General features: G+C 34.6%; 3 protein-coding genes and 1 long non-coding RNA gene across 13 annotated transcripts; 2 read left to right on the top strand and 2 right to left on the bottom strand.

The window, feature by feature from the left end:
- The first annotated feature begins 315 nt into the window (after window positions 1-315).
- Window positions 316-6,684, top strand: LOC104902363 (protein OSB2, chloroplastic). 9 transcript variants are annotated; one of them, XR_007268943.1, is made up of 5 exons: window positions 316-709; window positions 3,676-3,814; window positions 4,705-4,936; window positions 5,905-6,051; window positions 6,277-6,684. XR_007268943.1 is itself a non-coding variant. In XM_010690118.3 (4 exons), exons 1-4 carry the CDS (start codon window positions 399-401, stop codon window positions 6,278-6,280), a joined length of 531 nt encoding a protein of 176 aa, XP_010688420.1. In that variant the 5' UTR covers window positions 316-398; the 3' UTR covers window positions 6,281-6,684. The 9 variants fall into 9 exon arrangements, 3 of the variants coding, with proteins under 3 accessions (XP_010688420.1, XP_010688422.1, XP_019107036.1); XR_007268942.1 differs by having other exon boundaries at window positions 5,905-5,981; XR_791367.3 differs by lacking the exon at window positions 4,705-4,936.
- A 1,887-nt stretch (window positions 6,685-8,571) lies between these two features.
- LOC104902364 (ethanolamine-phosphate cytidylyltransferase) lies at window positions 8,572-15,848 on the top strand. Of its 2 annotated transcripts, XM_010690121.4 has the most exons (10): window positions 8,572-8,854; window positions 9,970-10,381; window positions 11,345-11,580; window positions 11,910-12,085; window positions 12,763-12,834; window positions 13,420-13,487; window positions 13,610-13,730; window positions 14,728-14,793; window positions 14,892-15,014; window positions 15,100-15,848. In XM_010690121.4, the coding sequence occupies exons 2-10, from the start codon at window positions 10,029-10,031 to the stop codon at window positions 15,169-15,171; spliced, it is 1,287 nt and encodes a 428-aa protein (XP_010688423.1). In that variant the 5' UTR covers window positions 8,572-8,854; window positions 9,970-10,028; the 3' UTR covers window positions 15,172-15,848. The 2 variants fall into 2 exon arrangements, with proteins under 2 accessions (XP_010688423.1, XP_019107037.1); XM_019251492.3 differs by lacking the exon at window positions 8,572-8,854 and having other exon boundaries at window positions 9,088-10,381.
- Window positions 15,849-16,712: 864 nt separating this feature from the next.
- LOC104902365 (hypothetical protein) lies at window positions 16,713-19,605 on the bottom strand. Its single transcript, XM_010690122.4, has 3 exons — window positions 19,350-19,605; window positions 17,888-18,137; window positions 16,713-17,267 (listed from the first exon to the last, which is right to left on the bottom strand). The coding sequence occupies exons 1-3, from the start codon at window positions 19,455-19,457 to the stop codon at window positions 16,891-16,893; spliced, it is 735 nt and encodes a 244-aa protein (XP_010688424.1). The 5' UTR covers window positions 19,458-19,605; the 3' UTR covers window positions 16,713-16,890.
- Window positions 19,606-25,685: 6,080 nt separating this feature from the next.
- Window positions 25,686-27,495, bottom strand: LOC104902366 (uncharacterized). The gene is made up of 3 exons (XR_791370.4): window positions 27,284-27,495; window positions 26,950-27,031; window positions 25,686-26,169 (listed from the first exon to the last, which is right to left on the bottom strand). It is a non-coding gene; the product is annotated as an uncharacterized LOC104902366 (long non-coding RNA).
- Window positions 27,496-27,957: the final 462 nt, after the last annotated feature.

Here is a 27,957-nt window from a genome sequence, read left to right on the forward strand (position 1 = left end):
GCACAGCTAGTAGCCTAACAAAGGTTGATATTCGGACCAATTATCTTTCCTAATAAAAAAAAACATCAAGTAAAAACTCTATGTATGAGTTTAAGCCAACCACTACGCACACTACAAACAATAAACGGAAGCAATGACACATAGTTAACGGGCTAACGGCAAGTACCGTGCATTGGAAAATGTAAAATAATAATGCGAGATTGTTTAACAAAATTGGTTGATGAATAATGCCACAAAACCAAATAGTGCAATTAAAAAAGTACGAGTTCGTATAAAATAGTGTAAAAATCAAACCGTACCAACTGGTGACATGAACTATCAATTATCGTCAAGCACCACTCCCTCAGGCCTCAGCACTCTACTCTACCAACGCCCGCCGCAAAAATTAAGACAGCACCATGAACTTTCTGCGCAAAAACTTCATCAAAACTTGCAAAATTCACACTCATCTCAACCCATGTTCTCTTTCATCTCCATTCTCCACTAATTTCTCTTCTTCTCAACAAAAGTTTCAAGCTTTTTCTCCAATGGAGAAGAAAGAATTGGCAAGACCCAGTGAAATTCCCTTCCAACCGAAGGTGGCTAATTGGGTCAATTTTGTTGGTACTGTAAGAACCCCAGTTGAATTTTGTACTTCAGTTGATGGGAAATCATGGGCTAGCACTATTATTTCTCAACGGCAGCATTTTTCTGCTCTATCTTCTCTCTGGTATATTGTCAATTTGAAAATCCCATCTTCAAGTGTTGTTTTTTTCGGTTGTTTTCTTTTGTGGGTTGATTTTAATGGTGCTTAATTGAATTGGGTTGATGATTGATTTCAGTATTGTTGTGTTATATTGGTGTTTGTTTGAGATAGTTTTTTTTTGGTTGCTTTTTTTTGTGGGTGATTTTAATGGTGCTTAATTGAATTGGGTTGATGATTGATTTCAGTATTGTTGTGTTATATTGGTGTTTGTTTGAGATAGTTTTTTTTGGGTGTTTTCTTTTGTTGGTTGATTTTAAGTGTGCTTAATTGAATTGGGTTGATGATTGATTTCAGTATTGTTGTGTTATATTGGTGATTTGGTGTTTGTTTGAGATTTTTCTTTTGTTGGTTGATTTTAATTGTGCTTAATTGAATTGGGTTGATGATTGATTTCAGTATTTTACTTATTTTGGTGTTTGTTTGAGATATTTTTTTTTTTGACTTGACTAGTAGTCTTCATGGTTATTATCAACTAGTGTTGTTTAGAATGAATGTTTTATCATTGCTAATTTGAAACCCCATCTTCAAGTTTTGTTTTTTATTGGTTGTTTTCTTTTGTGGGTTGATTTTGATGGTGCTTAATTGAATTAGGTTGATGCTTGATTTCAGTATTGTTGTGTTATTTTGGTGTTTGTTTGAGATAGTTTTATTTTACTTGACTAATACTCCCTCCGTCCCATAATATAAGTCCTGTTTTCTTATAAGGTGTCCCAAAATATAAGTCTTATTTCTATTTTCAATCAATAATTATTCCCAAAATACCCTCATGAATATAGTTTAATTCCCAAAATATCATCATAATTTCAGCTTCCAATGCACCATTATTAATGACAAAATGGAATCTTTTACCTCATTGAACTCCTCTACACATTAAACCATGCAACATTAAATGACAGTTTTTATTTTTTGTTAAAAAAAAAACAATGCAAGTGTTTCTCAATAAAAATAATTTTTTTTATTCAAATAAAACAAGATTCCATTTAACCTTAATTCCCGCGTAAAAACAGAATCAGGACTTATATTATGGGACGGAGGGAGTAGATTTTATTGTTATTGTCAATTAGTGTTGATTAGAATGAATGATTTATCATTGTATTTGGGAAATGACCAGATGAGGTATCAATGTCGATTGGCGTTCATAGTTTTTTTTGGGTGTGCTTGGCTTACCCCTGGAAAGTGGGAAATAATGATGTAAAATTTGGTTGATAACATAATGCTTACAACTAGCCAAAATAGCTAATACAAGGCTAATACTACGAGCTTGTCAAGCAAACCAAGTTGGAGATATGACTTACTATAGTTGGGATCATAGTTCGAAAATGCGGTTTCAGTCACGATCGCAGTAATGGTCACGGTGATGCGAGAACGGGAATGATGTGATTGTTGTACCGCCAAATATCAGCTCATACCATGAGATATCCCTTGAACCCACCTAAAACGCATTTTTTTTGCACCTTTACTATGTGGGTAGTATGACTAGTATCGGTTCGGTAGATTCGAAAACCTTTATGATACTGGTGAAACGGTACGATGCGGCCTTGTTTTGACACCATGGTTGGGATACTGTAGTCTGTATGTTTGAGTTGTTAAAGGGTGGTGTATGTTGCCTACTTGCCTTTGCCTCATGCGTGACATCTTTGTTCCTTTCTCCTGTGATTTTGGATTGAGTTATCTGAGTACTTCATTATTCAAGTGATGGCATATTCGATACTAATTAACTTGTTATGGCACCCTGGTCCGCACTGATTTTGGATTGAGTGATGAATGATACTTAGGTTAGTGTATACCTGAAATAAAGGATCTATCAGGGAATTTGCACAATGGAAGAGGATGATTTATGTTAGACAGATGTTCTCTTTCTCTCTCTTGCCCTGTCTTTTATACTTGCACACACACACATGACGCATGTAGACTTCTCAAAATTGACTTGACTCGAACCCAACCAAAAACGACCTGGAAAAGTAGTTATTCAGTAACTCAAAACTTGAATCCATCCAAATTAGAGCAATTCGGAAGTTCTTGTGTCCATTTGACCCGACTGGGGTTTGACTCGACCAACCCCATTTCCATAACCATTTCATCTATCAATTATTTTAAGAGCCTGACCTGCCAAAACTACCTTTAATAATTAGAATGGTTGGTTCTAACATGGTTTTTGTTGGTTTTAAAATTATATGTGTATGGTTTGATTTTATTTTGAATAATTTGTAATTATGAATTGCCTTTTGCGTGTATACTGTGTATATTATGCTTATAGCAGAAAAAGGCTTGCAAATAGAAATGGCATCTTCATATATGGCCGAAATCCGAAATCCGAAATCCGAAATCCGAAATCAGCGACCCGAATACAACCCGGATGCCGAAAACATATGACTCTAACCTGATCTGACTAACCCATTTGACATGTTGTACGTCATTAAATATTTGAGGGGATTAGGTGGAGCTCATTGTATGTTTTCATGCATTTCGTGAGTAATTATATTGTGTGTAACTTGTCTTGAGTTGATGGGAGTTTGTTATATGATTTTCCTCCTCCTCTTGTAATGGTTACACTTGCTTTATCGCAGTGTCCAATGCACAGATTTTTACAATTCGAAATAGATATTATTTAGAAAATTCACCTTGAGCCGATCTTATAAGACCCCATATGATACTCTTCTGATATTTATATGAATGAGAATTAGGGGTCAAATTATTTCAACTTTGATCACAGAAAGTAAAGTGTCAGATCTATTGTATCGTGTAGCTATTGAAAAGAAATAGTGGTAGTATTAGTTTTGCTCCTCTCCACTCAAATATCAAATATGATTGTGGAACCTATGTCATTTATTCGGGATATGGTTGAACAAATATAAAAGTCCGTTTGCCATTAAACATGATACATGTGTATTGTAGACTGAGTTTTCTCTTCATTTTCTTACTTCAACTAGGATTTCCGTGGTATTTGAAGGTGAATTGGCTGAAACTGCTGCTACCCATGTGAAGGAAAACCATTATATATATGTAGGCGGACACCTGAGTGGACATCGCTTGCCAATCAATATGACTAATGACCAAGTAACTCTTCAGGTAGTGTTATGCTTCTCTCTATTGGTCTGCATTATTCCTTGGTAGGTAGGTCAAACTAAATGCTTTTATTGGATCTATCAGTCTTTAGAAATAGCCTAGGCCTATAGGAAGAAAATTAAAGAGGCCAGCCTTTGCTCATAAGACATAAACATGCTAACGTCTATGCCTCTATGGGAAGCATGTAATGCAACTACACTTTAGACAGTTAGATCTGATAAAAGTTGCAACATGTTCTTTTATTTCCATTCTGTTATGGATGGTTTGAAGCTTGTGAGCTGATTTAGTTTAATGTAAAAATCAAGTTTTGGATTATGAAACCAATAAAGTTTTCAGTGGTGAGTTGTGACTAACTAGGCTTGCCAGAAATCGTCCCGCTCTGAAAAAAATTGGTTTGTGATTGTATTCGAACAATGCAGTAATTCTTGGTTCAAAACCTTTATCCCGACTTTGCTATGAAGAAAACGAAACTTTCCTACCAATACCTTTAATGGAACTTTGCTACAAAAATTATTATTAGAAAGTTGATTTTAGCAGGAATTTTATTTTGTTGGACTTAGACATCATTTGTATGGTTAGATTTGATCATAAATGATTATACTCCTCATGACTTGCTATATGCAACTTATATTGTGCATATTTTGTCATACATACAGTGAAAGAAATGAAAAATAAAAGTAGTGTCTTCAATCCACCCCAACCTTTAATGCTTTGGATCTTGATCAAACATTGTATGACCCAGACCAAAATCGATCGACCTGAATATGAAACGAACTTGAAAACTTTTGTCTCTAACTCGACCTGATGGACCCATTTGAAAGGTTTACTTGTGACTCAAAAGTCAAAACTAAACAAGTGCTAACATGTAAAGTGATCTAATTTTTACTTTGTAGAGCTGTATGTGAGACCCTTTTCTCTCTCCCGCATAATGCTGCAAGGAATCGACAGGGAAACTCTAGACCATTGCTTACATATGTAAGAAAGGGCAAAAGAGGGAATTGAATCACATTTGCCACATCGCAGTTGCTTACAAGTTAAAACAGAAGGATTATTTCTGCTAAAATATCTGGAGGACTGACAAGTTAGCTATGAGCTGTAAATAGGACTATAACTAATAGCAATGAGGTGAGCAGAATTCATGTTGAATATTGTAGAGAGATACCTCACATCTCGAAGAGTGAGGCTTCTAATTGGTGATCTTACCCTGAGTTTATCAATACAACTTCTATCCCTTTTATGTTACCTATTTCTTATTGTGAATTTCTTGTTATCTCACTGGATTCCTTTCAAATGCCTTCACAATCCTGAAACTAGATCATGTTTTCGGAAACCTTGAATTGTTTTGTAACTCTTGACACACAATTTAATGGAACTAAATATATAACGTGGCAAGGAAACAATGGGCTGTGGACGAAGTGTTAGATAGCTCACGAATCGAGTGAACTTAGTGTTCTAGACTGAGTTTTCGAGTTCTCCAATTTCACCATTTTGGTAACTGCAATAAGAAACATGAAAAAAGGCAATCTTTAGAGAAATATTGTCATCTTTTTGTAAGTAGGGAGTATCTTTTTCCGCCTTTTCATTATCCTTTCTCCTTTTCTCGAGTAGGATCGTGGAGGGTATGTGAGGTGTTTGGTTTAGGTCTTAGATGTGTAAGCCTATGACAAGTTCTCAAGCTTCTAGATACTGGTCTTTAATAGGAGGTGAGGGAGAACCAAGTAGCAGAGGAGTTAGCCTTTTATTTCTTTCATTAATTGGGAGATGCAAAAGAACTTTGCTCAGCAGGAATTATTCTAGCTTAGGCAATGCTCTCGTTAAGTTCGACTATATGAATAACTCCGCGTTTGGTGATTATCACATATTCCATCCCTTTATGTATCAACGGAATACTATAATTTTACCGAAATGCTCTTTCTGATAGTCGTGTCTTGTGCCCTCTCCATCTTCTTTACACCACTAAAATCAGGTGAGGTAATGTGAGGAAATCTTGTTATAATCATAATCTCTTCTTTTGTTGTATCACTGATCTTCTATCTTTCAGTTGAGTAACTAACTTTGTTTTTTTGCTGAACGTCTAAACCAATTTGTGCTAGGTGATGGTTCATGATCTATATTTCGTTCGATTTCAGGATCATAGTGAAAAGCTGCATGTGCTTGATAAAGTATATAGGTGATTGTCTACAATTTGTTCACTTCCAGCATTATAGAGAAAAGATGTACATGCTTGATCAAGTATATAGGTTAACCTTGTTTAAACTACGCCTGCTTTTTTTTCTTTAAAATGTTTATTTTTTAAGAAATACTTCCTCCGTTTCATTTTAAATGCAACAAATGAATATTTTATATCTCAGAAATAATACCCCTTTGTTGTAATTAAAACGAAACGGAGGAAGTAATAATGATTAGGAGGGTATGAAGTTAACTGTGTTTAACTCATCGTTTTTTTTTTCTTGTTCTCCTCGAAGGTAAATCGACAGCTACTGAGATATGGAAAACCTCCTACATGTGAAGATATTCAACAAGTAGAGGATCACTGAACCAAGTAAGCCAGTGGATAGACAACGGTTCCAGAGTCGGGTGAACGATGAAATAATCGAGGAAACGCAAAACTGCTCCGCCATATTATCACAGAAAATCGACCTTTTGGTGTCGTAATCTATCATTATATTGTATTTAGGCATATATAGTGGTTTGATTAGTGACTAATCCAGCAGCCTAAACATCATGACAGTGATGGGAAATGTGGTAGTTTCACTTGTAAAAACCACATACAGAGAGGAACAATTCCTTCAACATGTACATAGAATAAGATGATGTAAATTTTTGGTGATTTTAAATGTTGGAGATTGAGAAAGTATCTACTTTTTTTTTTATTTCAAAGGCCCAAAATGCAGCTGTGATTCATGGACAAATATTGTCCAAGTCTTGTACAATTGAAATGTGTGGTCCAACTTGAGGGCAACTAACTTATTCTTTTATCAGAAAAATAGGTGTTAAATTGTTTTTTTAATCCATATGATACACGAAGACAATACAAAGTATAAAAAAAGAGGAGGGGGGTCTGAACCTGTGACCTATCGTTCAAAACACATCAATTTTATTTTAACCACTGGTTTAAGACATCTTTGGTTGTTAAATTGATGATTAAACATGTTTATTAGATAAACAAATAGTATATGAGACCAGGCGTGCGTTGTCCCGGGTTGGTATTGTTTTTCGAATTTGATACGCATTTTTGTCCATTTTCATTAAAATATATTAAAGAAAATTCAACTTTTAAAAGGTACAAATATGATAATTTGGACACTCAAAACAGAATTAAAAGTTGGTTGAATTGTGTCATCTATAATAGTAAAAGGTTACATGTTCAAATCTTGTTGCAAACTAATTTACTTTTGTTAATTGACATGACTTATATATACATTGGACAATTTTAATGGAGTAATAGAGATGTCTCGTGATATATATACATTGACACGCACGCCTTTTAATATATTTGATGTGAACACAATTGATCTTATGAGTGTCTTGGATGGGCAAGTTGAGAGTTTAGACAACGTCGGCTTCATTCATCATGTTAAATGAGTAATGTCCACATGGCCTAATCTTTGCAACATAATACTCATATTAGTGAGAATACATCACGTTTGTCTTGCTTAGGGCCCTGCATGACAAGTTATGTGTTAGATATTTAGGGTATGTTGTCGATGGATAGTGATTTTCTTATTTTTCCTTTTTAGTTTCTTGAAAATGAAGGGTTTTTCATTATTTGAATGTCACATCATATCAAAACTGATAATTATTTCGACTATTTTGGGTTGGGTGACGTTGATAAAAGACAAAAATTATAGGATGAAAAAGAATGAACGAGAGAATAGTGGTGGTTTTTATTTTCTACGGTTAATTTGAATTTTTAGATCAAGTAGCAAACAAAAAGTCACTGATGTATTATGCCTCAAAATAATCTTAGCTCAATAGTAACCTAATTTGAATAATTAAAATTAAAAGTACCTAGGAAAGAAGAATACACACTCAGTGCATACTTTAGTTGCTAAAGATAGATCGAGTAGTAATTTTAATAATTTAAAAATATATTATAATTTTAAACGACGCTGAATTCAATAACTTATCATAAGGATGAATCTATTTGAAACAAGGTAATTCATCAATATCCGAAGAAATAACTCACAACATTTTCTAATAAGACCCTCTTCTTTTGAACTGAATTAATCTGAACCGAACTAAACTAAATTGATCTGAATTGAACTAATCTGACCAAAACTAAACTAAACTAAAATGAATCTACATTTATTCTGTTCAAAAGAACAACAAAGCCTAAGTCCGCATAATTTCGCATAACCTAAAACTTACCTCCTACATTTCATAATACTCGCTACAAATCCCATTGTGGGAAGTTTTACATTACTTGCTACACTTCTTTTTTGGACAATAAATTCTCTCTATCTCCCTCCTCTCACACGGGTCCCTTTTCTTTTTACTCTTTACCTCTTTATTCTCCATCGCTTAGGAGTCCATGAATTGAGAAGTGTATCGAGTAATATATAACGGACGAAATATTTAGAATCTAACCGACTGATCCAATTAACAAGTAGATTCTAGAGCATACAATACGCAGTGCCAAGTTGACCCTTAACTTTAAAGATAATTTCATGGCAGATTCTCACCGGCGTTGAATACTTTTCATTTTTTCAACAAACATAAAAACAGAAAACCTAATTTTCTCATTCTGCCAAAACTTAGGAAGAAACATATTATAATCTTTTATGCTAAAGTATGAATTAAGGTCATTATGTGTGACATTATTGCAAGTCTTATACGTAACTTATTTATTTAATTCACCAAGTTGAGAAACTATATAATATTAGCCTCCCATTTCTCCAATCTCACGGTACAAAAAAAAAAAACTATCAACTTTTTTCTCAAAAAACTAACAAAATTATCAACTTTTTTCAAGAGAATTTTCCATTATTTCTAGATTCATATGAAAAAAGATTCATCAGTCAGAAATTAACGCAAAAGGAGGTAAAAGAATAGATTCTATTGCACGAAAGTTTCCTCATTTTTGCATTGTTTTTTCTGGCACAAAAAAAGTTTGAAGCTTTTTATTTATTGTTTTTGGTGGGATTATATAATACCCAGATCGTATATTTTTGTGGGTTGTTTTTATTTTGTTGGATTTGTGTTTTTTCATTATTGGGTATTATCGATCTGATCTTGCCAGTTGATTTTTTTTTTTTTTTTTTTTTTTTGTGTGTGTAGAAATGATTGGGAATTTTGTTTACTTTTAGGATGAACATTTTGTTTGATCTTAAATTTTGCATGGTGAATTTTGTTGGATGGTGAATGTGAATTAGTGAATGTTGTTGTTTAAATGTTTATTTTTGTTTGTTGCTTGAATTTTTGTTTATTGAATGATAATTTGTAAGAAGTAGATTTTGCTGATTTGATTGTAAATTTTTTGTGTAGGAGAAGATTTTCTGAAAGTTTTAGCTGTCATTTGGTTGAAAGTTTTGATTTTCTTTCATCAAATTGGCAGCTGTTTTCTCAATTTTTAAGTGGAAAATAATTTTGATTTAGAAGTTTTATTATTTTTGAAATTTGATTCTGGGTTATGTTGGAAATTTGAAGCTGATTATTAGTCATTCAGATTGCAATATCTTTTGCTCATTTCTTCTGCTGAATGTGATTTTTTTGTGTCAAGTTGAAGCAGAAATATTGTTATCTTTCTTTATTCTTCTGTCTTATTTGTGGGTTTTATTTACTTACTGAATCACTTCTAACTCACCTTGCACAATTTTCATCTATGGAGCATGAGTCTAGGCATATGGTTTTTGAGTTCTTCAACTATATGAAATTCAGAGATTATAGTGACACTTCATTTGTATAAATTGCTTGAAAAATCTTATAGGAATTTGTAATAGCTTTTGCTTTTCTAATTTAACATTTTTCGAGTATCGATTGTCCTCGTAGTCGTATTAGTTGATTATGTGATGTTCCCCTTTGTGGCAGAATATTGCATGGAGAGCAAACATGCAAATGCCACTAGATTATATCTTATTATAACAGTTCATGATACTATCTTATTAGTTTTTTTCGAGTTCTTGTATCCTGATTTAAACGATATATTGGTGTTGCAGTTTTGTTCCTTATTATCCAGTACACCCAGGGGTCCCGGGGGCATCTGGGTTTTGTTGCAATGGAATATGAAAGTCATAGTTGGATATGGGATGGAGTTTGCTACTATCCACATGTATTTGGTGGAATAATGATCACAGCAGCTCTACTCGGTCTGTCGACTAGCTACTTCGGTGGAATTGGAGTTCACTATTTGCCTTATTTGGGCCCTGGTTTTGGTATTTTGAAAAAGCAAGCACATGAAAAGAAGCGTGTCAGGGTATACATGGATGGATGTTTTGATTTGATGCATTACGGCCATGCTAATGCACTGAGGCAGGCTAAGGCCCTGGGAGATGAATTAGTAGTTGGAGTTGTTAGCGATGAAGAAATTTTGGCTAACAAAGGTCCTCCTGTGTTGTCAATGGAAGAGAGGTAATCATAAAAACTTTGTTAATTTTTAGTTCGATTTGGTTAATTGCTAATGATCGATATTAATTTATTATAGCTGTGAGTATAGTTTCTATATGGAAAGTAACAAAGAGTTTGGAAGAAATTCTCAATAAACTACGTGGTCTAACAAACTTATGAAAAAGTATATGATCTAACGAAGTAATGATTGGATAATGATCATATTTCCATGGACCATTTAGACCTAGATGGTAGCTCTCAATAAGTTTCAAGGGTCCTGTAATTTTGTTCGTTACACTAGTTTTTCTGGTGAAGTAAGGCATTGTTGGTATTTTTGTTTTTCAGTGGCTTCCTATACTGGTTCATCTTCCTTTAAGCTTTTAGTCCTTGTCTAAAAGCAGATGATGTTAGACAAGTTCTTTAGTGCAATTACTCTCTTGAAAATTATTGTGTTGACTGTTATACTCCCTCCACCCTGTATTAAGTTTCCCATTTTCCAAATTAAGAAGTTCTGAATGATCTTCACAATTCCATTTTTACGTAAAACTTGCATATTTTTGCTCCAATTTGTCTATCTTTTTACTCTCTTTATAGTCCTTGTCTAAAAGCAGGTGATGTTAGACAAGTTCTTTAGTGCAATTACTCTCTCGAAAATTATTGTATTGATTGTTATACTCCCTCCACCCTGTATTAAGTTTCCCATTTTCCAAATTAAGAAGTTCTGAATGATCTTCACAATTCCATTTTTACGTAAAATTTGCATATTCTTGCTCCAATTTGTCTATCTTTTTACTCTCTTTATAGCTTTTCATTTTCTTTTATTTCTTCTTTTAACAACTTTTCTTAATCTCTGTGCCGAAAGTGTATCGTGTTACAAGTTAAATCAAATTGTTTTGACTTTAACTGTCTCCTGATTTTGGTAAGTTATCTGATGTGTACTCGTTGTCCGTTGCTGCTACTATAACTTTTGATTGAGTCAATTTTCAGGCTAGCACTGGTTGGTGGTTTAAAGTGGGTCGATGAAGTCATTCCTAATGCCCCCTATGCAATCACAGAGCAGTTCATGAAAACTCTGTTTAAAGAATACAAAATTGACTACATCATACATGGTGATGATCCTTGCTTACTTCCAGATGGCTCCGACGCTTATGCACTGGCAAAGAAAGCAGGCCGCTACAAGCAGATCAAACGCACAGAAGGAGTTTCAAGCACAGACATTGTAGGTATAATTTCTTTGGTTTCCCTCTAAGTCGGAAGTAGAAATGCAATTATTGGCTGCAAAGAGAATCTATCTGCTGGTACAAATTACCGCCTAAAGGGTCTGGATCATCTTGTTTCTGGATGACATCTAGAATTGATCGTACATAGTTGGAGTATCAGGAACTGCTGTGTTTCTCTAGTCTTATTTTTGATACACTTTGAACTATTCACCATGAGCAATAAGGCAAAGTTGTCATAACTGATCTGCTCATTGTGAGAAAAAGGACAAAAATAGTTTGAATGTCTTTTGTATTGCTGTAATTAACTCATGGAACTTCTTATTTGTTTGCAGGAAGGATACTTCTGACTGGTGGTGATAAAAGCAAACACAAAGATTATGATGATCCAACTTCGCAGGAGGATTCTTGCGGCGGAGAGCAAGTCACTAAGAATAAGCAGCCTAGAGCTGGTCATTTATCTCATTTTCTGCCCACCTCCAGGCGCATCGTACAGTTTTCAAATGGCAAGGTATTTAACAATGGCTAGCATCGATTTTTCTTTCTTTTTCCATTTGGTTACAAAGGCCCCTCATTAAAACTATTATCCAAAGTATTGGAAAAGGAAGGAAAATAGTTAATTGGAAAAGACTTGAGGATCTTGAATGAAGAATGGTGTAGTATGAGCCAAAGTAGGAAAAAAGATCTGTATTTCTCCTTATACCATTAACGGCGCAAGTCTTGCCTAACTTCTAGGCCATGGATACTTTTCTGGTGCATTGTGAACTTCACCACTGAACAATGCGAGAATTCCCATAAGCCGATAGAGGGGTCAAGTAGAAGAGGGGCTTCTGCTAGCCATTGTATTATCTTGTTGGAGGAAGGAGAGAATACCCATAATCCCTATGATTGACATAGCTTTGTTTCCAATATATTCTTATTGACCTTTCCAAACTCCAGTGCTAACTTTATACTGCAGCCTCATAAGGGGAAGATAGATATCTATAACAGGATACCTTTCCATAACTTTAGCTAGCTATTACGTGTTAGCCGGCAAACACCTGGTGTATTTTAAGGGATATTTTATGGGAGTGATTTGTTATTTTGCTTATGTTTAAATTTTTTATATTTTCCGGTTAACTCCTGTGCATAGCTGTTTTTTATGGCCTTGATTATGTTGTTGCATTACCATCTGATTTGTCATTGCAGGGGCCTGGACCTAATGCTCGTGTTGTGTATATTGATGGAGCATTTGATCTCTTCCATGCTGGACATGTTGAGGTGAAATAGACAAAACCTTATTCTGCATAATTATGATGTTTCTCATCGTTTGAAGAAACTGGATTTACTTATGAACCATGTACTAAAAAGTTGATATCAATGTGAGAATGATGTAGTAATTTACTGCTTTAATTATGTGCGTTGATTCAGATACTAGATTATCTTGTGAACTTCTTTGCTTGTAGACTAAAACAAGCAGTTTTCTTGTCAAGTACCTCCTTTTTTTGCCTGATTGAAGAAACCTGAATATATTGTGTTCTGTGTGCAAATCTCGGACATCAAACAATATAGAAGTTAAATGTAGAAAAGGCAGTGATATCATAGAGCTTGTTGAGTTTGGGTGTCTTTGTTCAATTGTAGTTGCTGAGTTGTTTTGCCTTGCCACTTCTTTGGTATAGCCACATTTCTTCGTTATTGCTTTGGTCAATAATAATTGGGAGACAGATGCATGTTCTAGTGGTGTACTGGTGTTTGCTGATTTGTTAATATATATGGATACCTCATTTTATGTCTTTTCATGCTTAAATTACTATCTTAGTGTCTTATGATTGCAAGCACTTAGTGTTGGTTTTCATGCATTTACAGATACTTAGAGCTGCTCGACAGCTTGGAGATTTCCTACTTGTTGGCATTTACACAGACCAAGCTGTCAGGTATCTGGTTTCTTATTTCTGATTAAGATAATCCTTTTTGTTTCATTTCAATTGGATTTGAGTGCACTTCTGCTTCAATTACCTTGCATAAGCTAGAAATTAATTGAGTTTTGTCCTTGCAGTGATATTCGAGGTTTAGGGTATCCCTTGATGAATTTACATGAACGCAGTCTCAGTGTATTGGGTTGTCGTTATGTCGATGAAATCATTATGGGTGCACCATGGGAGGTCACAAAGGACATGGTTTGTGCTCACTCTTATCATTTAAGCTTTTGATAGAAGTTATTTAGACATGAATTTTGGAAGAACTTTGTTTCCTTATTTGCTGATTTGCTTAGCTGCTCTCTATAATTTGGTGTTTTGAAAAAACCTAGCTCATAGCTTCCAGGATCTTAAGGAAATTGCAAGTGTGTTCTCTCCGCAGAAACATTTAGGTATATCTGTAATTTCCATGTGGTATTCCTGGGAAAGTCGTTGAAGAATACTTTCCGATTTAAAGAACTACTTTCTTCAAGGCCTTTTTTTGAATTAATCATGAAGCGGTCATTATTACTGCCTTTTATCAGACTTTATTAGCAATTTAGCATTAGAAAGACTTAAAAGCTTAAAACAGGTGACAGAATCATGTGACTGTCATGAAGTGTCATCTACAAAAACTCATGTAATGTTACGAACTGTGTTAACTGCCGATTCATGTAAGTGAATTAGTCTATTGAAGCGAGTATTTTTGTTTACAGATAAATAATTCTTACAAGCTCTGAGATTCTCTAATTCAATTCAATTCAACTAGACATTTTGTGAGGTCAGGCATATTGCCGGGGGAGGGGGGGGGGGTGGGGGGGGGGTGGTGTCTAAGAGCGTGAGCTCAATGCTTTGGGCAGAGTTACGGACTTACCTCTTCTTAATTTGGCATTGCTATCCTCAGTATGTCTTAGCTCTGGGAAGAACATTCTAATAATTTGGTATGTTCCAAATCATCAAATTAGTGGTTCCGAATGTTTATGTTATGTTGTAAAGAATAGTTGTACGTGAATATACATGGTAACATGAAATTTTCCTTGCAAAACACACTAAATCCCATTATCAAGATCATCATTCAATTTTGTCTACCAAACGGGCTGTTTATTGGTTCTATGATCTTTCTCCATAGCTTGCATGTCTTTCCCTCCCCCCCCCCCCCTTCCTCACACAAAATATATAAAGTATGCTAATCGAGTCTCTTTGCTGGAACGGTAAACAGATAAAGACCTTCAACATTTGTTTAGTCGTGCATGGAACGGTATCGGAGGCTAATCCTCTAGTCAATGTAAGTTATTCTCAATTCATGACTTCTTATACACAACTTTCTTTGGAAGCAAAACGTGAACCAGAGCCTGATCTCTAGGAATCTTTTGTGTAATTCAGGGAGACACTGATCCCTATAGAGTACCCAAGAGTATGGGGATCTTCAGAATGATCGAAAGCCCCAAAAACATAACCACATCCTCAGTGGCTCATAGAATTATCACCAATCATGAAGTGTACAAGGTATGGTATTTTTAATACATCAAGAATCTTAAATTTCACCGACATTTTCGGATGTTCAAATGCCATTATATCTCTGTTGGTGCAGAAACGAAACGCTAAAAAGGTGGAAAGTGAGAAGAAATATTATGACCAGAAGACGTATGTATCAGGAGACTGATAATCCATAGAGTTCATTAGGCAGACCCGAATTGATGTGAGCCTCCATAGAACAGGCTTAGAGTTGCATATAGATTTTTGAAGATAGATACTCGTGGATAGTCAGCAACGCTTACATACAGCAAGGGAAAGAAAGCAAGCCCAGACATTGATCGACTCTGAGTCGCCTTGAGTTGTGCAACTTCCTCTTCCTGCCTCTTTTGTGTTGCCCTGGTCGTCATCTCATCAACAGTAATGCAGTACTTCCTCAATTATCAATTAGCAGAAACTGCAGCTCGTATTTTATATCAGAATTGTGAAATCCGCTCTGCAAGCGGGATTTTCGTCGTGGTTGTATCTCTATCCATTTTTTGTTATTATTTTTAGTCTTATTCACATATCTTTGGATTTAGGGAGATCATTTCTCATACTCGGTTTTTTTTTTTTTGTTTTTTTTTTTTGGTGGTGGTGGAGGGAGAGGGGGGAGGAGGAGGGATTTGTGTGGTCTTACACATCCTTTCAAGCCTTTATTTAGTTGTGTATTTGTATTAACTGTACTGTGAAATTCATTCTTTAATTTTCGTAAATTCAATTGAATAGAACACCTGAGTCACACCCATTTCATTGTACATCATACCTTATAATTTCTGAGTTGCTGTTAGTTGATAGTGGTTGAGTACATCGTACCGTTTGAAGAAAGGAAGGATCATTGCGTCTTTCATAAAATTCAATTCTATTTTAAACCGGATCACTGCGTCTTTCGTAAAATTCGATTCTATTCGATTCTATTTGAACGAGAAATAGTTATACTATTTGTTGATTATTACGTACATATTTTGATTTTTGCACCATCCATTATATTTCACGTTACGATCTACAGAAAATATAAAGGACCCTAAGTGGTTCCCTAAGTGGTTTTAAGCCGCTTGTTGCTTAATTAGGTCTTGGCTTTACACCATACATTAAGGCGCTGTCATTATTATTCTAAATTGACTTTCAATGTACAGCATGTTATAGATTTAGCATTTCTTCCCTTTCTCCCATCAAAGAGATGTGAAGCGATTCGTGAAGTTGATTATCTAGCAACTCTAGTATACTATACCATGTGGTCTTCTGATATTTGGTATCGATTTCACTAATTCTAAGAAAAATACTAATGTGCATTGCACTTATTTAGAAATTGAGGAAGTAATGATAAACGTAAAATGAGAAGGAACAAAAAAACGACAATCAAGAGCGATAATAATGCAATAACATGTATCGAGATTCCTGCTTAACACCCTCTAACTGTCTAACATGAATTATGAACTTGTCAGCTGCGTAGTGTAACAGTTCTACTATTTATGTTATAAGATACTAGTAGACAAGATGCCGCAAATACATCAGCTAATACTTCCTCAGACATAAGAGGAGATTTTACTCTCCCATTTCAAGCATTTTTTTTGCCATTTTGACAGGCAGTAACAAGATTTTGTCTTGTTCTTTTTTTTATGAGATACCGAAACGCTAACTAGATTAGTTGGACATTAATCCTTGTCACGACTAATCCACCCATACTTCCCCTCCTCCACTCTCTATGATCGACGCTACTTGATAGAAACAAAAGATTATCCGAATAGTCTGCACCTCCACCAAAACCTCCATTTACAACAGCGGAAGTACCATTCAATCATCCAAGAAGACCGGCAATATCTTCTCTGACATCAAATACTCAACCTACATTGCTAATTCACGGTATTTGTCACCTGTACCACACAAGTGGAGTTGTTGTGATATTCTGAGGGGGTTGCGGAATCATGCAATGATGTTGATGCCACTGATGCTGCAGGCCTTCGTTAAGTTTAGAAAAGTTGATGTACTCACTCGCTTGTTGTCCGGCATTTGCAGCATCTGCATCCTCAATTTCCATTGATGTTGCCTCCATTTCTTCAGCATCCATTGCTTCTGATATCTCTGACTGAGAAGCAACAGATTGTGGTACTGAGTTTGCTGTCTGAGATGGGACCCAAGGGATAACAGCCCTGCATGCATTCTCCTCGCTGTTATTTTCGTTTTCCATGGCTTCATCCTCTTCTCTAGGTCTACCAGAGTGTAGATGGGCTCCCCAAAAAGCTTTATCTGCAAACAGATCACATTAACTTCTGAGTCATTTGTGTACACAGGGTACTGTCATTGCAAATATTAGACAAATAAGGCAGGACGTTCAAGTGTTCTGCACGAAGGAAAAGAAACAAAAACAATCTGAATAGTATAAACAATGGTCAGCTGTCAACACTAAGACTCTGTTATCTTCCCCTAATTTTCACTCGTTTAGAAAAAAATAAGTCAAGGGAAAATTGATTGTTCAGGACTACTAAGTTCTAGATACGTTAAGTTTGGCTAATAAGGGCTTTTCAAGTTCAATTCACACTAAAATGAACTTCATAACTCAAAGTCAGGGCTAATTAGCTTAGATAAGGGAAATTCAAGTGAAGAGAAGGCGCCCTAAATGAACATTATGCACGCTAACATTCTTAGAGTCCTGAGAAAATAGAACTATCAACGGCTTCCATCTAGACTCAGAGAATCATAATAACAGCTAAAAAAAAAGATGTACGATGACAAAGACAATGATGGCCAGCAAAACCGGCGCATCAATATTTCCAACTTCCAAGGCAACAAGTGAACCACAAAAAAGGGTTTGGTTAATGTTATGCACAAACAAGAGAAACTGGGTAAAGTAACAAGCAGAAGCTTACTTCTAAAGCAAGATATCAAATTCGGATCAACAGAAAATTTTCCTTCAGAATAAACAAGAGGTTTGTTCACAGGATTAAATAGAACAATAGCCTTCTCTTCATTCTCGGGGGCAGATGGTAACTCCTCAACAACCAGCGGCTTCACTTGGCTCCCCACACCATTGGAGAGGGTGTTTTGAGGTACTGTTTGCTTGTAACCAAATTGATAATCTATCTCGTCCTCTTCAATTATTGGTGGCAATTCGGCATCCTAGTCAATCACAAATTCCAAAATAAGAAACTTTACAAAGAGGAAGATATTAATCAATCAAGTGAATTACAGAAATTCCCAAACCAAACACCATTGTCATAATCACAATCATCAAACCTTCAACTCAATTTGTTTATTTGCCTATTTACACCTTGATTTTATTCGACAAAGCTTCTCTCGATTACTTTCTTTCTCCTATTTAAACCTCGAATTATGCAGAACTACCGTATACCAACAAGCTCAATATTCCCCGTCTCTGCCCCATTCTCTAAAGCAATCTAGCTATTCACTCATGTAAGTAATAGCACTAACGAATCGATACATATGCACAAATAGCTAAATGACACACATTCTCAAACCGAACGGCGTCTTAATAATCACAATCATCTAATCTTCAACTAAATTCGTCGACTTCTCCCTTTCAAACCTCAAATTTCAAGAACTAACAAACTCTTGAAACGTAAACACAAAATTTTGTAATCATCATAACTTTCTCTTGATTTCTTAGTTCTTCCCGTTTAAACCTCAAATTTTGCACAATTAACCAAACTCACAACTTAACAAGCTAAAATTCAGACTCATACAAAGGTAACAACAACACAAAACTAATTGGATGTACACACACAAAAAGAAAAACATTATTTTAGGAGCAAATACAAATTGAAAAATCGATTAATTTCAACAAAATCAACACTACTCAAGAACGTAATTTACTATGTTACGAAATTCAGCAGATGAAAAATTGATTAATTTCAACAAAATCTTCATTAATTTAAGAACGTAATTTACTATGTTACGAATTTCAGCAGATGAAAAATTGATTGATTTCAACAAAATCTACACTACTCAAGAACGTAATTTACTATGTTCCGAATTTCAGCAGATGAAAATTTGATTAATTTCAACAAAATCTACACTACTCAATAACGTAATTTACTATGTTCCGAATTTCAGCAGATGAAAAATTGCTTAATTTCAACAAAATCTACACTAATTAAGAACGTAATTTGTAATGTTACGAATTTTAGCAGATGAAAAATTGATTCATTTCAACAAAATCTACACTAATCAAGAACGTAATTTACTATGTTACGAATTTCAGCAAAAGAAAATTTGATTAATTTCAACAAAATCTACACTAATTACGAACGTAATTAACTATATTACGAAATTTAGCAGATGAAAAATTAAAGAAGAGAGAGAGAAAATTACCAAGCGACGGATCTTACGAGCAGGAGAAGAGAGAGAAAAATCGGAGAAATCATCATTAACATCCTCGATATCCTTTCTTTTCAGCTTATATCCAATGTAATCTTCCATCTGATTATAAACCCTAATTTGCTGATCACGAAAAAAAATTGGAGAGAAAATTTATGAGCAAGAAAAATGTTCAGTGGTTTTATATTTTGGTGAAGTGTTAGTTTATTTATTAGGAGAGAGAAACTTCGGTTGAAGTCTAGATTTCTCTAGAGCTGTAAATTACCGGGAAATATATACTTCGGAATAGAGATGGGTAGTGGCCTAGTGGGTAGGATTTGGAGGAGATCCAGATTCAGATACGGTTTTTTAGGTAAGGATCTAAATCCTATCTGGAAATATTGGGTAATAAGAATGAGGATCCAAATTCATATTCGTATGGATCCTACGAATTTGGGTTTTAAATGGATCATTGTCAATTTTCTTCGAACTACACTAATTTTCACAATAATTAAAGATTTTAAATAATAAAGTTATTTAATAACAATCAAAAATTACATTTAATTTCTGAAAAATAACCATTGCAACCATTTACAACTATTTAATTATCAAACTGTAGATTAATCAACTGTTTCTAAAAGACTAATAATTATCAACCGATTTTTTGAACTCAATAATACAGTAAATTCGCACATTAATTAGAACAATAATTCAAAATTCAAGCCATAATTCGGTATTAAATGTAATAACTAATATTATAATATTAAATAAAAATATTGTTATAAAAATGGGTAAATGTATCTAAAAGGGTGACTTGTAGCTTTCAATTTTCACCGTTTTAGGACTCCTCCAGCCCAGTCATATTTTTCGACGAAAAACATCCTATGAGGTGCGGCACGACTTATAATGCATCCCGGGAGCTTCGCACCATCTGATAATGCCACCAAACCACCCATTTATTAGTATGTCGTGCAGCCACGGAATGACCCCGAAACGGTCGTAAAAGCTGTTCTTATATATTTTCAAAGTCGTGGGAGTCCTTAATATAACATCACATGTCCCCTCGAGCCATCTCACGACATTCGGTGCACAGGTCCCGTGGACGTCTAAAAGCGTGACTGATAGCCTTCAATTTTGACCTTTTAGGGCTCCTCCAGGCCGGATCATATTTTTCGCCGAAAACCTTCCTATGGGGTGTGGCAGGATTTATAATGCATCTCGGGTGCTTTGCACCATCTGAATTGCCCCATAATGCCACCAAATGACGCATTTATTATTTTGTCGTGCAACCACGGAATGACCCCGAAACGGTCGCAAAAGCTGTTCTTAAGTCCGTTCAAAGTCGTGGGAGTCGTTAATATAACATCTCATGTCCCGTCGAGGCATCTGACGGCATTTGGTGCACGGGACCCGTGGACGTCTAAAAGCGTGACTTATAGCCTTCAATTTTGACCATTTTATGGCTCATTCGGGACCGATCATACTTTTCACTGAAAACCTTTCTGTGGGGTGCGGCATGACTTCTAATGCATCCTGGGGGCTCCGCACCATCTCAATTGCCCCAGAATGCCAACAAACGACCCATTTATTACTTTGTCGTGCAGCCACGAAATGACCCTAAAACAGTCGTAAAAGTTGTTCTTATGTCCGTTCAAAGTCGTGGGAGTCCTTAATATACCATCTCATGTCCTCTCAAAGCATCTCACGGCATTCAGTTCATGGGTCCCGTGGACGTCTGAAAGCGCGACTTATAGCTTTCAATCTTGACCATTTTAGAGCTCCTTCGAGCCCGGTCATAATTTTCGCCGAAAACCCTCATATGTGGTGTGGCATGATTTTTAATGCATCCTCGGTGCTTTGCACCATATGAATTGCCCGAGAATGCCACCAAACGACCCATTTATTATTTTGTCGTGTAGCCACGAAATGACCCCGAAACGGACGTAAAAGCTGTTCTTATACCCGTTTAATGTCGTGGGAGTCCTTACTATACCATTCCATGTCCACTCGAGGCATCCCACGACGTTCGGTGCGCGGGTCCCGTGGAAGTCTAAAGCGTGATTTATAACCTTCAATTTTGACCATTTTAGAGCTCCTTCGTGACCGATCATGTTTTTCGCCGAAAACCTTCCAATGGGGTGCAGTAGGACTTATAATGCATCCCGGGTGCTTCGTATCATTTCTATTGCACCAGAATGCCAATAAACGACCCATTTATTATTTTGTCATGCAGCCACAAAATGTCCCCAAAAACGGTTCTAAAAGTTGTTCTTATGGCCGTTCAAAGCCGTGTGAGTCCTTAATATACCATCCCATGTCCCCTCGATGCATCTCACGACATTCAGTTCATGGGTCCCGTAGACGTCTAAAAGCCTGACTTATAGCCTTCAATTTTGACCGTTTAAGGACTCGTCTGGGCCCGGTCATATTTTTCGCTGAAAACCTTCCTATGGGGTGCGTCAGGACTTATAATGCATCATGGGTGTTTCGCACCATCTGAATTACCCCCGAATGCCACCAAACGACCCATTTATTATTTTGTCGTGCAGCCACGGAATGACCCCCGAAATGGTCGTAAAAGTTGTTCTTAATCCCGTTCAAATCTGTGGGAGCCCTTAATATACCATCCCACATCTAAAAGCGTGACTTACAGCCTTCAATTTTGACCGTTTTATGACTCATTCGGGTTCGATTATTTCTTTTATGCCGAAAATCTTCTTATGAGGTGTGGCACGAGTTTGGAACGTTGACTATTGAGTACTTAGTTTAACAAGCTAGTTCGTTATCGTTTTTTTATTATTATTAGGAAAGAAAATTTGTTAGAAGACCAACCCCTAGTAGGCTACTAGTTTGTAGGGTAGACTAGGTCAAACGTTGAGTATAAGGTTAAACAGTACAGAAGTAAATGCCCCGACATATTGTTGGGATGAGGATTCAAACTCTGGACAATGTTTTGAAATTCGGACTGAGCTACCACCTTTCACTCGAGTTCATTATCGTTTTTTATATCTAGTTTTTAGTTTCTTTGAAAACCAAAAACAAAAATATAGTGGTTTTTAGTTTTTTGTTGTTACTCTTAAAGTTGATTTGTTTAGTATTAAGTATGACTAGTTTTAAGTTGATTATAGTTGTTATATATATAATATGACTTTGTTTCTCATCACTTAGGTAAGCTAGTTCTTTTTGGTACCGAACAAATTTGGGATAACCACGTTTTGGAAGTGGAGCCCTACATACTCATGGACTCTTTGTCCCTGTCTTGAAACTAGCTTACTATTTTTCCCTCAGAAATATATATATATATATATATATATATATATATATATAATATAATATATATATATAATATATATATATATATATATATATATATATATATATATATATATATACGGGATGGATCCGCTGAAAACCAAGACAAAGCTGAAAACTGAAAACTTGAGATCTGGACCGTTGGATCAAACAAATCAAGATCTCGCGGCTGATATGTCTTGTTGTTAGTTTCTTGCACCATACTAAAACTTAGCTCTTTTTTTTCAAGAGTATAGGCACACTTCTCTCTCTCCCTTTCTCTCTCCCTGTCTCTCTCGTGAAATTTGGATTCGCCTCAAGAAAAATCTAAGAATTATGATTCAAAGTCATCCGATTCAATTAAATCGAGATTCAAAGGAGTTTATTTCACTTGCTAGCTTCAATTTTAGTTTTCGAAATCCCTAGCTATCGAAATCCCTAATTTTTCGATTGCTCTTGATTTCGAAATCTGTAATTGATTGAAGATTGTTGAAGATCTGAAGCTATTGATCCAGACTAAGATGGAAAAAAGGTATTTTCGATTTGTACTGGTGTCCGATTATTTTCTTCAGATTATTAACATTCGTCGATTAGTTGTTGCTTTTCATGGATTTGTTTTTGCTTTTTGTGGATTAATTTGAGTAGTTCGATTTCCTATAATTTCGAATCAAGCTTAGAATTTCGATTTTTCGAGAAACTTCATACTGCTTTAGTTTGAGTGCTTCAAAGTAGTGATTTTTGGTTTTTGTTATCAGTTTTTGTTATGTTTGTATTTATATGTGATGTGATTCTAAATGCTATGAGTTATAGTATGACTAATTTATTGAATTCATGAATTTGTATGTTAGATATAGCTAAACTATTGAGTTCTGGGTTTAATCAAATTGTAAAGATAACTATAGTTAGATTTCATCCTCTTGTATAAGAATATGTTCATTTTTCTGGTTATGAAATATATCAGCATATGCAAATTGCTCGCCTTTTTCAGTTTTGTAATTTGGGGAACTTATTCTTTTGGGTAATTTTCAGCTTGATATGGGTAACTTATACGAATAAATGCGCAACTGAGTATATGCCGTTAAAACTTATGTTGTAAAACTCTAATTTCGTTGATGATGATTCTCGTAAACTGGAAACTATGTATATTTATGTGTGATTTTTGGGGTCTCAACATGTAATCTTGTAATTCCAGTGAAGTAATCTATCTACTTTTAGACTAATTTTAGCATAGTTTGGGCTGACCTATATGATGTTGATAAGACATAAGACAACTAATCTCCAACGTTGTTTATATTAATGTCATGTCATATGAAGATGTAGTATCACATCGCATGACGTAGCCAAAGTATCAGCTTTTTTATATCTTCCTTCATTAACTCATGTACGGTCAAATTTAGGCCTAGAAAAATACCTTTTACGAAGTAGTTTGTAAGGTTGAATTAGCAGTGTTCATTAGAATTAGGTGCTTTATGTTTAACTTTTTATTACTAAAATGTCAACATTGTCCCATGATTATTCGATCGGTGTATGTGAAGCGTGTGTCTGGCCTAAGGCACAATGTGGTGCTGCTGCATCATAACGCAAGGTGGACTCCTCAAATGGTGGTTTTAAAGTCGATGTAGATCCACATGTGATATAAAATGGTGGTGTTGGTTTGGGTGTTGTGGCTAGAAATTCGCAAGGAGAAATTATGGGAATGGTCGTATGTAGGAAAAGCTCTTGTTGGAATCCTCTTGTGCTGCAGTTGCGGCTTTGAGATTTGGGGTTCTAGTGGCAGGAAGATTGGTTCTAAATAATGTCATCATGGAGACTGGAGAGTGATTCAGAGCAAGTGGTGAAACATGGTACAAGTAATGTTGTGGGATATGCACATATCTACTTATTCTATGAAGCGGTGAAGAGAGCTCGGACTTCTTTTAATTTGTATCTATTGTTCATGTTGAAAGAGTTGGGAATATTGTTGCTCATTTGATTGGTAAATGGAATATTTGTATGGACACTAAAAGTGTTTGGTTTGATTTGTTTCCCCTGTGTTAGCTTTGACGGAAATCGACTTGTTATAAAATTTTCTCCACTTTTCTTCTAAAAAAAAACATAAGATGAGCAACTAATGATATCAACTAATGTTGGGCAGGGTGGGTTGTTAGGCGAGGGGACTGTGTGCAAGGGGGTTGTCGTGGGTGGAATATACACATTTGTTTATTTGAAGACTAAACACCACCCTAATAATATCATACATTACTTGAATTGACCGATTACACAAAGGATAACTTATACTATGATAAGGGTAACTAATAAGATAATATGAGGAACTAACGATTTTATATACTTAACAAGTAATCAAGATACAAAAGTAAATTATTACAGAAATGAGGACAACTTAGAAGCTCATAAAGGGAATGAATGAACACAAATATATATTTGAACTTTCAAAACAATAACACACGTTAACTTGACGTTATTAGATAAAGGATGACTTAATGGTATGATAAGGGTAACTAATTCGATAATATGAGGAACCAACGATTTTATACACTTAATAAGTAATTAAGATACAAACGTAAACTATTAAAGAAATAGGGGCAACTTATAAGTTCCGAAAGGTAATAAATGAACACAAATATATATTTGAACTTTGAAAACAACAATACACGTCATTTTGACGTTGATTAGACAAAAGATAACTTATAGGTTGATAAGGGTAATTAATAAAATAATTTAAGCAACAAATGATTTTATACTTAATTAGTGATTAAAATACAAAAAAGTAAACTATTAAGAAAATACGGGTAACTTATAAGCTCGTAAAGGTGAAAAATGACCATAAAGATATATTTGAACTTTGAAAACAACCATACATTACATTGACATGATTAGATAATAGATAACTTAAGAATTATGTTTAATTACCCTTCTCTAGCTAAAAGTTGTATATTGAGTTTGTTTTGTTTTGTCAAAGTGTTACAAATTTAGTTTTTTAGACAAAATTGAAATATTTAGTAGTATTAGCAACAAAAATTTAGATGAAAAGTTAGTATTAAAAAGATAAAACTATTAAGGTCCACAAAATAGAGATTTCTTTAAATAATTACTCATTAATCATTTACAAAGTTACTCATATAGTATAAATTGATAAGGATAACTAATTACATAATATGAGCAACTATTAATTATTCAAACTTAACTAATAATTAAAATACAAAGGTAAACTTCCCCTCAAAAAAAAAATACAAAGGTAAACTATCAAGGCAATAGGGGTAACTTATAAGCTTATAAAGGTAACTATTATGAAAATAGGGGTAACTTATAAGCTCATAAAGATAAACTCGTTTTTTTTTCCTATCCTCTTCACTTTTTTTTTTTTACTTTCGTTCTCCAAATCAAGCATCTTCTTTCCTATTTGCCTTCTCTTAATTCACGTTCTCCTCCCCACATTAGCAGCAACCCTCTTCTTGTGGCTCTTACCTCAACATCAAACACATCTTTCTTTTTTTGTTAAAATCACCGAGTTTAGATAGGGTATTAATCCTTGATTCATTCGCATCTAATATAACAAGAGTGTTAACACCACAAAACAAAAAAAGAAAAGCAGGACTTTGAGAGCATAAAAATTTGCAATAACTAGACAAAGATACATGTGTAATGCAGACATAATTAGCTTATTGCTAGTAAAGTGTTAAGCTGAAATTTCCAGCCAAAATCAAATAGCACTAGACCTAAGTAACATGTAACAACACAAGCAACCACTCAACACATAAGGATAACTAAAAAGATGACAGGGGTAACTAGTAATAGAAGATGAGCAACTAATGATAATAGAAAATTAATCCAACACAATAGGCAAACAAATGTGCACAAGTGTAGCAAATAAGTGAGGAAGTGCAAATCACTCAAAACACAATCAGCAACACCGATTGAATACTTGTTGACAACAAGTTACAGCCTAAAAACATATTGAACATATACATGATTAATATACAAGAAAAGTAAATGCAGGAAAGTAGTGAGCAAATAAAGCCAATCGAGCAAAAAGGTTTAAGATACATATTATACAACAAAACTTAAATGTAACATGACATTCAATCAACAAAACAGAATAAAAAATAAACAAAAATTTTGAACACACAAGCAAACACTAGCAAGAAAAAGTATAAACCCTAACATTCATCAATTTGTTAAAATCAAAAATCTAACTAAAATAAAAACAGATGACTAACATCTGGACTGAAAAACATAAAACAAAATCATAAAAGAGAACCAACAACCACATTCAAAAAACAAAAATCACATCTAACAACATATAACAATAGATTTAGCAACTTACGTTCAAATTCAGGAGCATCTATAACTATAACAACAACTTCATCAACATTCAATTTCCTCACAGGTAGCTTTCTGAATGTTATCTTCCCAATTCATGATAAGAAAACAGAACACAAATACTTAGCTTCTTCGAAAAATATTTAATGAAAATTTAGTAAATCTTGCAAAAAATTAATGTGAACATACGAAATTTTCTCTTCTAGATCTAACAAAAGGTTCACAATAAATTTCCGAATAACAAGATCTAGATCTAGAGATTTTAAGAATTAAAGTCAAAAAAAAATTGTAACGAAAATAAACTAAATTCTAAAACCAAAAAACAAAGGAAAGCTTACTCAAATTATCAATGGAGGATGAAAAAGTTGCGCAAAACAAGAAGAAGATTGAGCCTAGTGTAGAGAAGAATGTTTCAGAAGATAAACGAAGGAGAAAGGAAAGAGGAGAGAGAAAGTTTTTGAGTTTCAGAAGATAAACGAAGGAGAGAGAGGAGAGAGAAAATTTTTGGTAAAAAAATGTTGTTTCATATTTGCCGCACGATCAAGGATGAACGACCAGATTATATTCATTGATTATGTCCGCGCGATGAAAGATCAACGGTCACGATTCAATGTTTTCAGTTTTCATATTAAGAATTGTTTTCACGAGATCTTGTTCATATATATATATATATATATATATATGTATATATATATATGTATATATATATATGTATATATATATATGTATATATATATATATATATATATAGAGGCAAGATCACATGAGAACGCTCCTTACATGAGAAATGAGAATGACTCTCAACCACACGATTGGTTTAGAGTTACAACACCTATTCATTAGAGTTATATCCCTCTAAAAAAATTTGAATTCATAAAAAAAATGTTTTTTTTTAATTTTTTTTTTCAAATATTTTGTTTTTGGAGTTACATTACTTTTTCATAAGAGTTACATCACTTATTCATAAGAGTTATAGCGTGTAAAATTCATTCTCATTTCTCATATAAGTATG

Source organism: Beta vulgaris, chromosome 8 (genome assembly GCF_026745355.1).
Source record: "Beta vulgaris subsp. vulgaris cultivar EL10 chromosome 8, EL10.2, whole genome shotgun sequence".
Lineage (NCBI taxonomy): Eukaryota > Viridiplantae > Streptophyta > Magnoliopsida > Caryophyllales > Amaranthaceae > Beta > Beta vulgaris.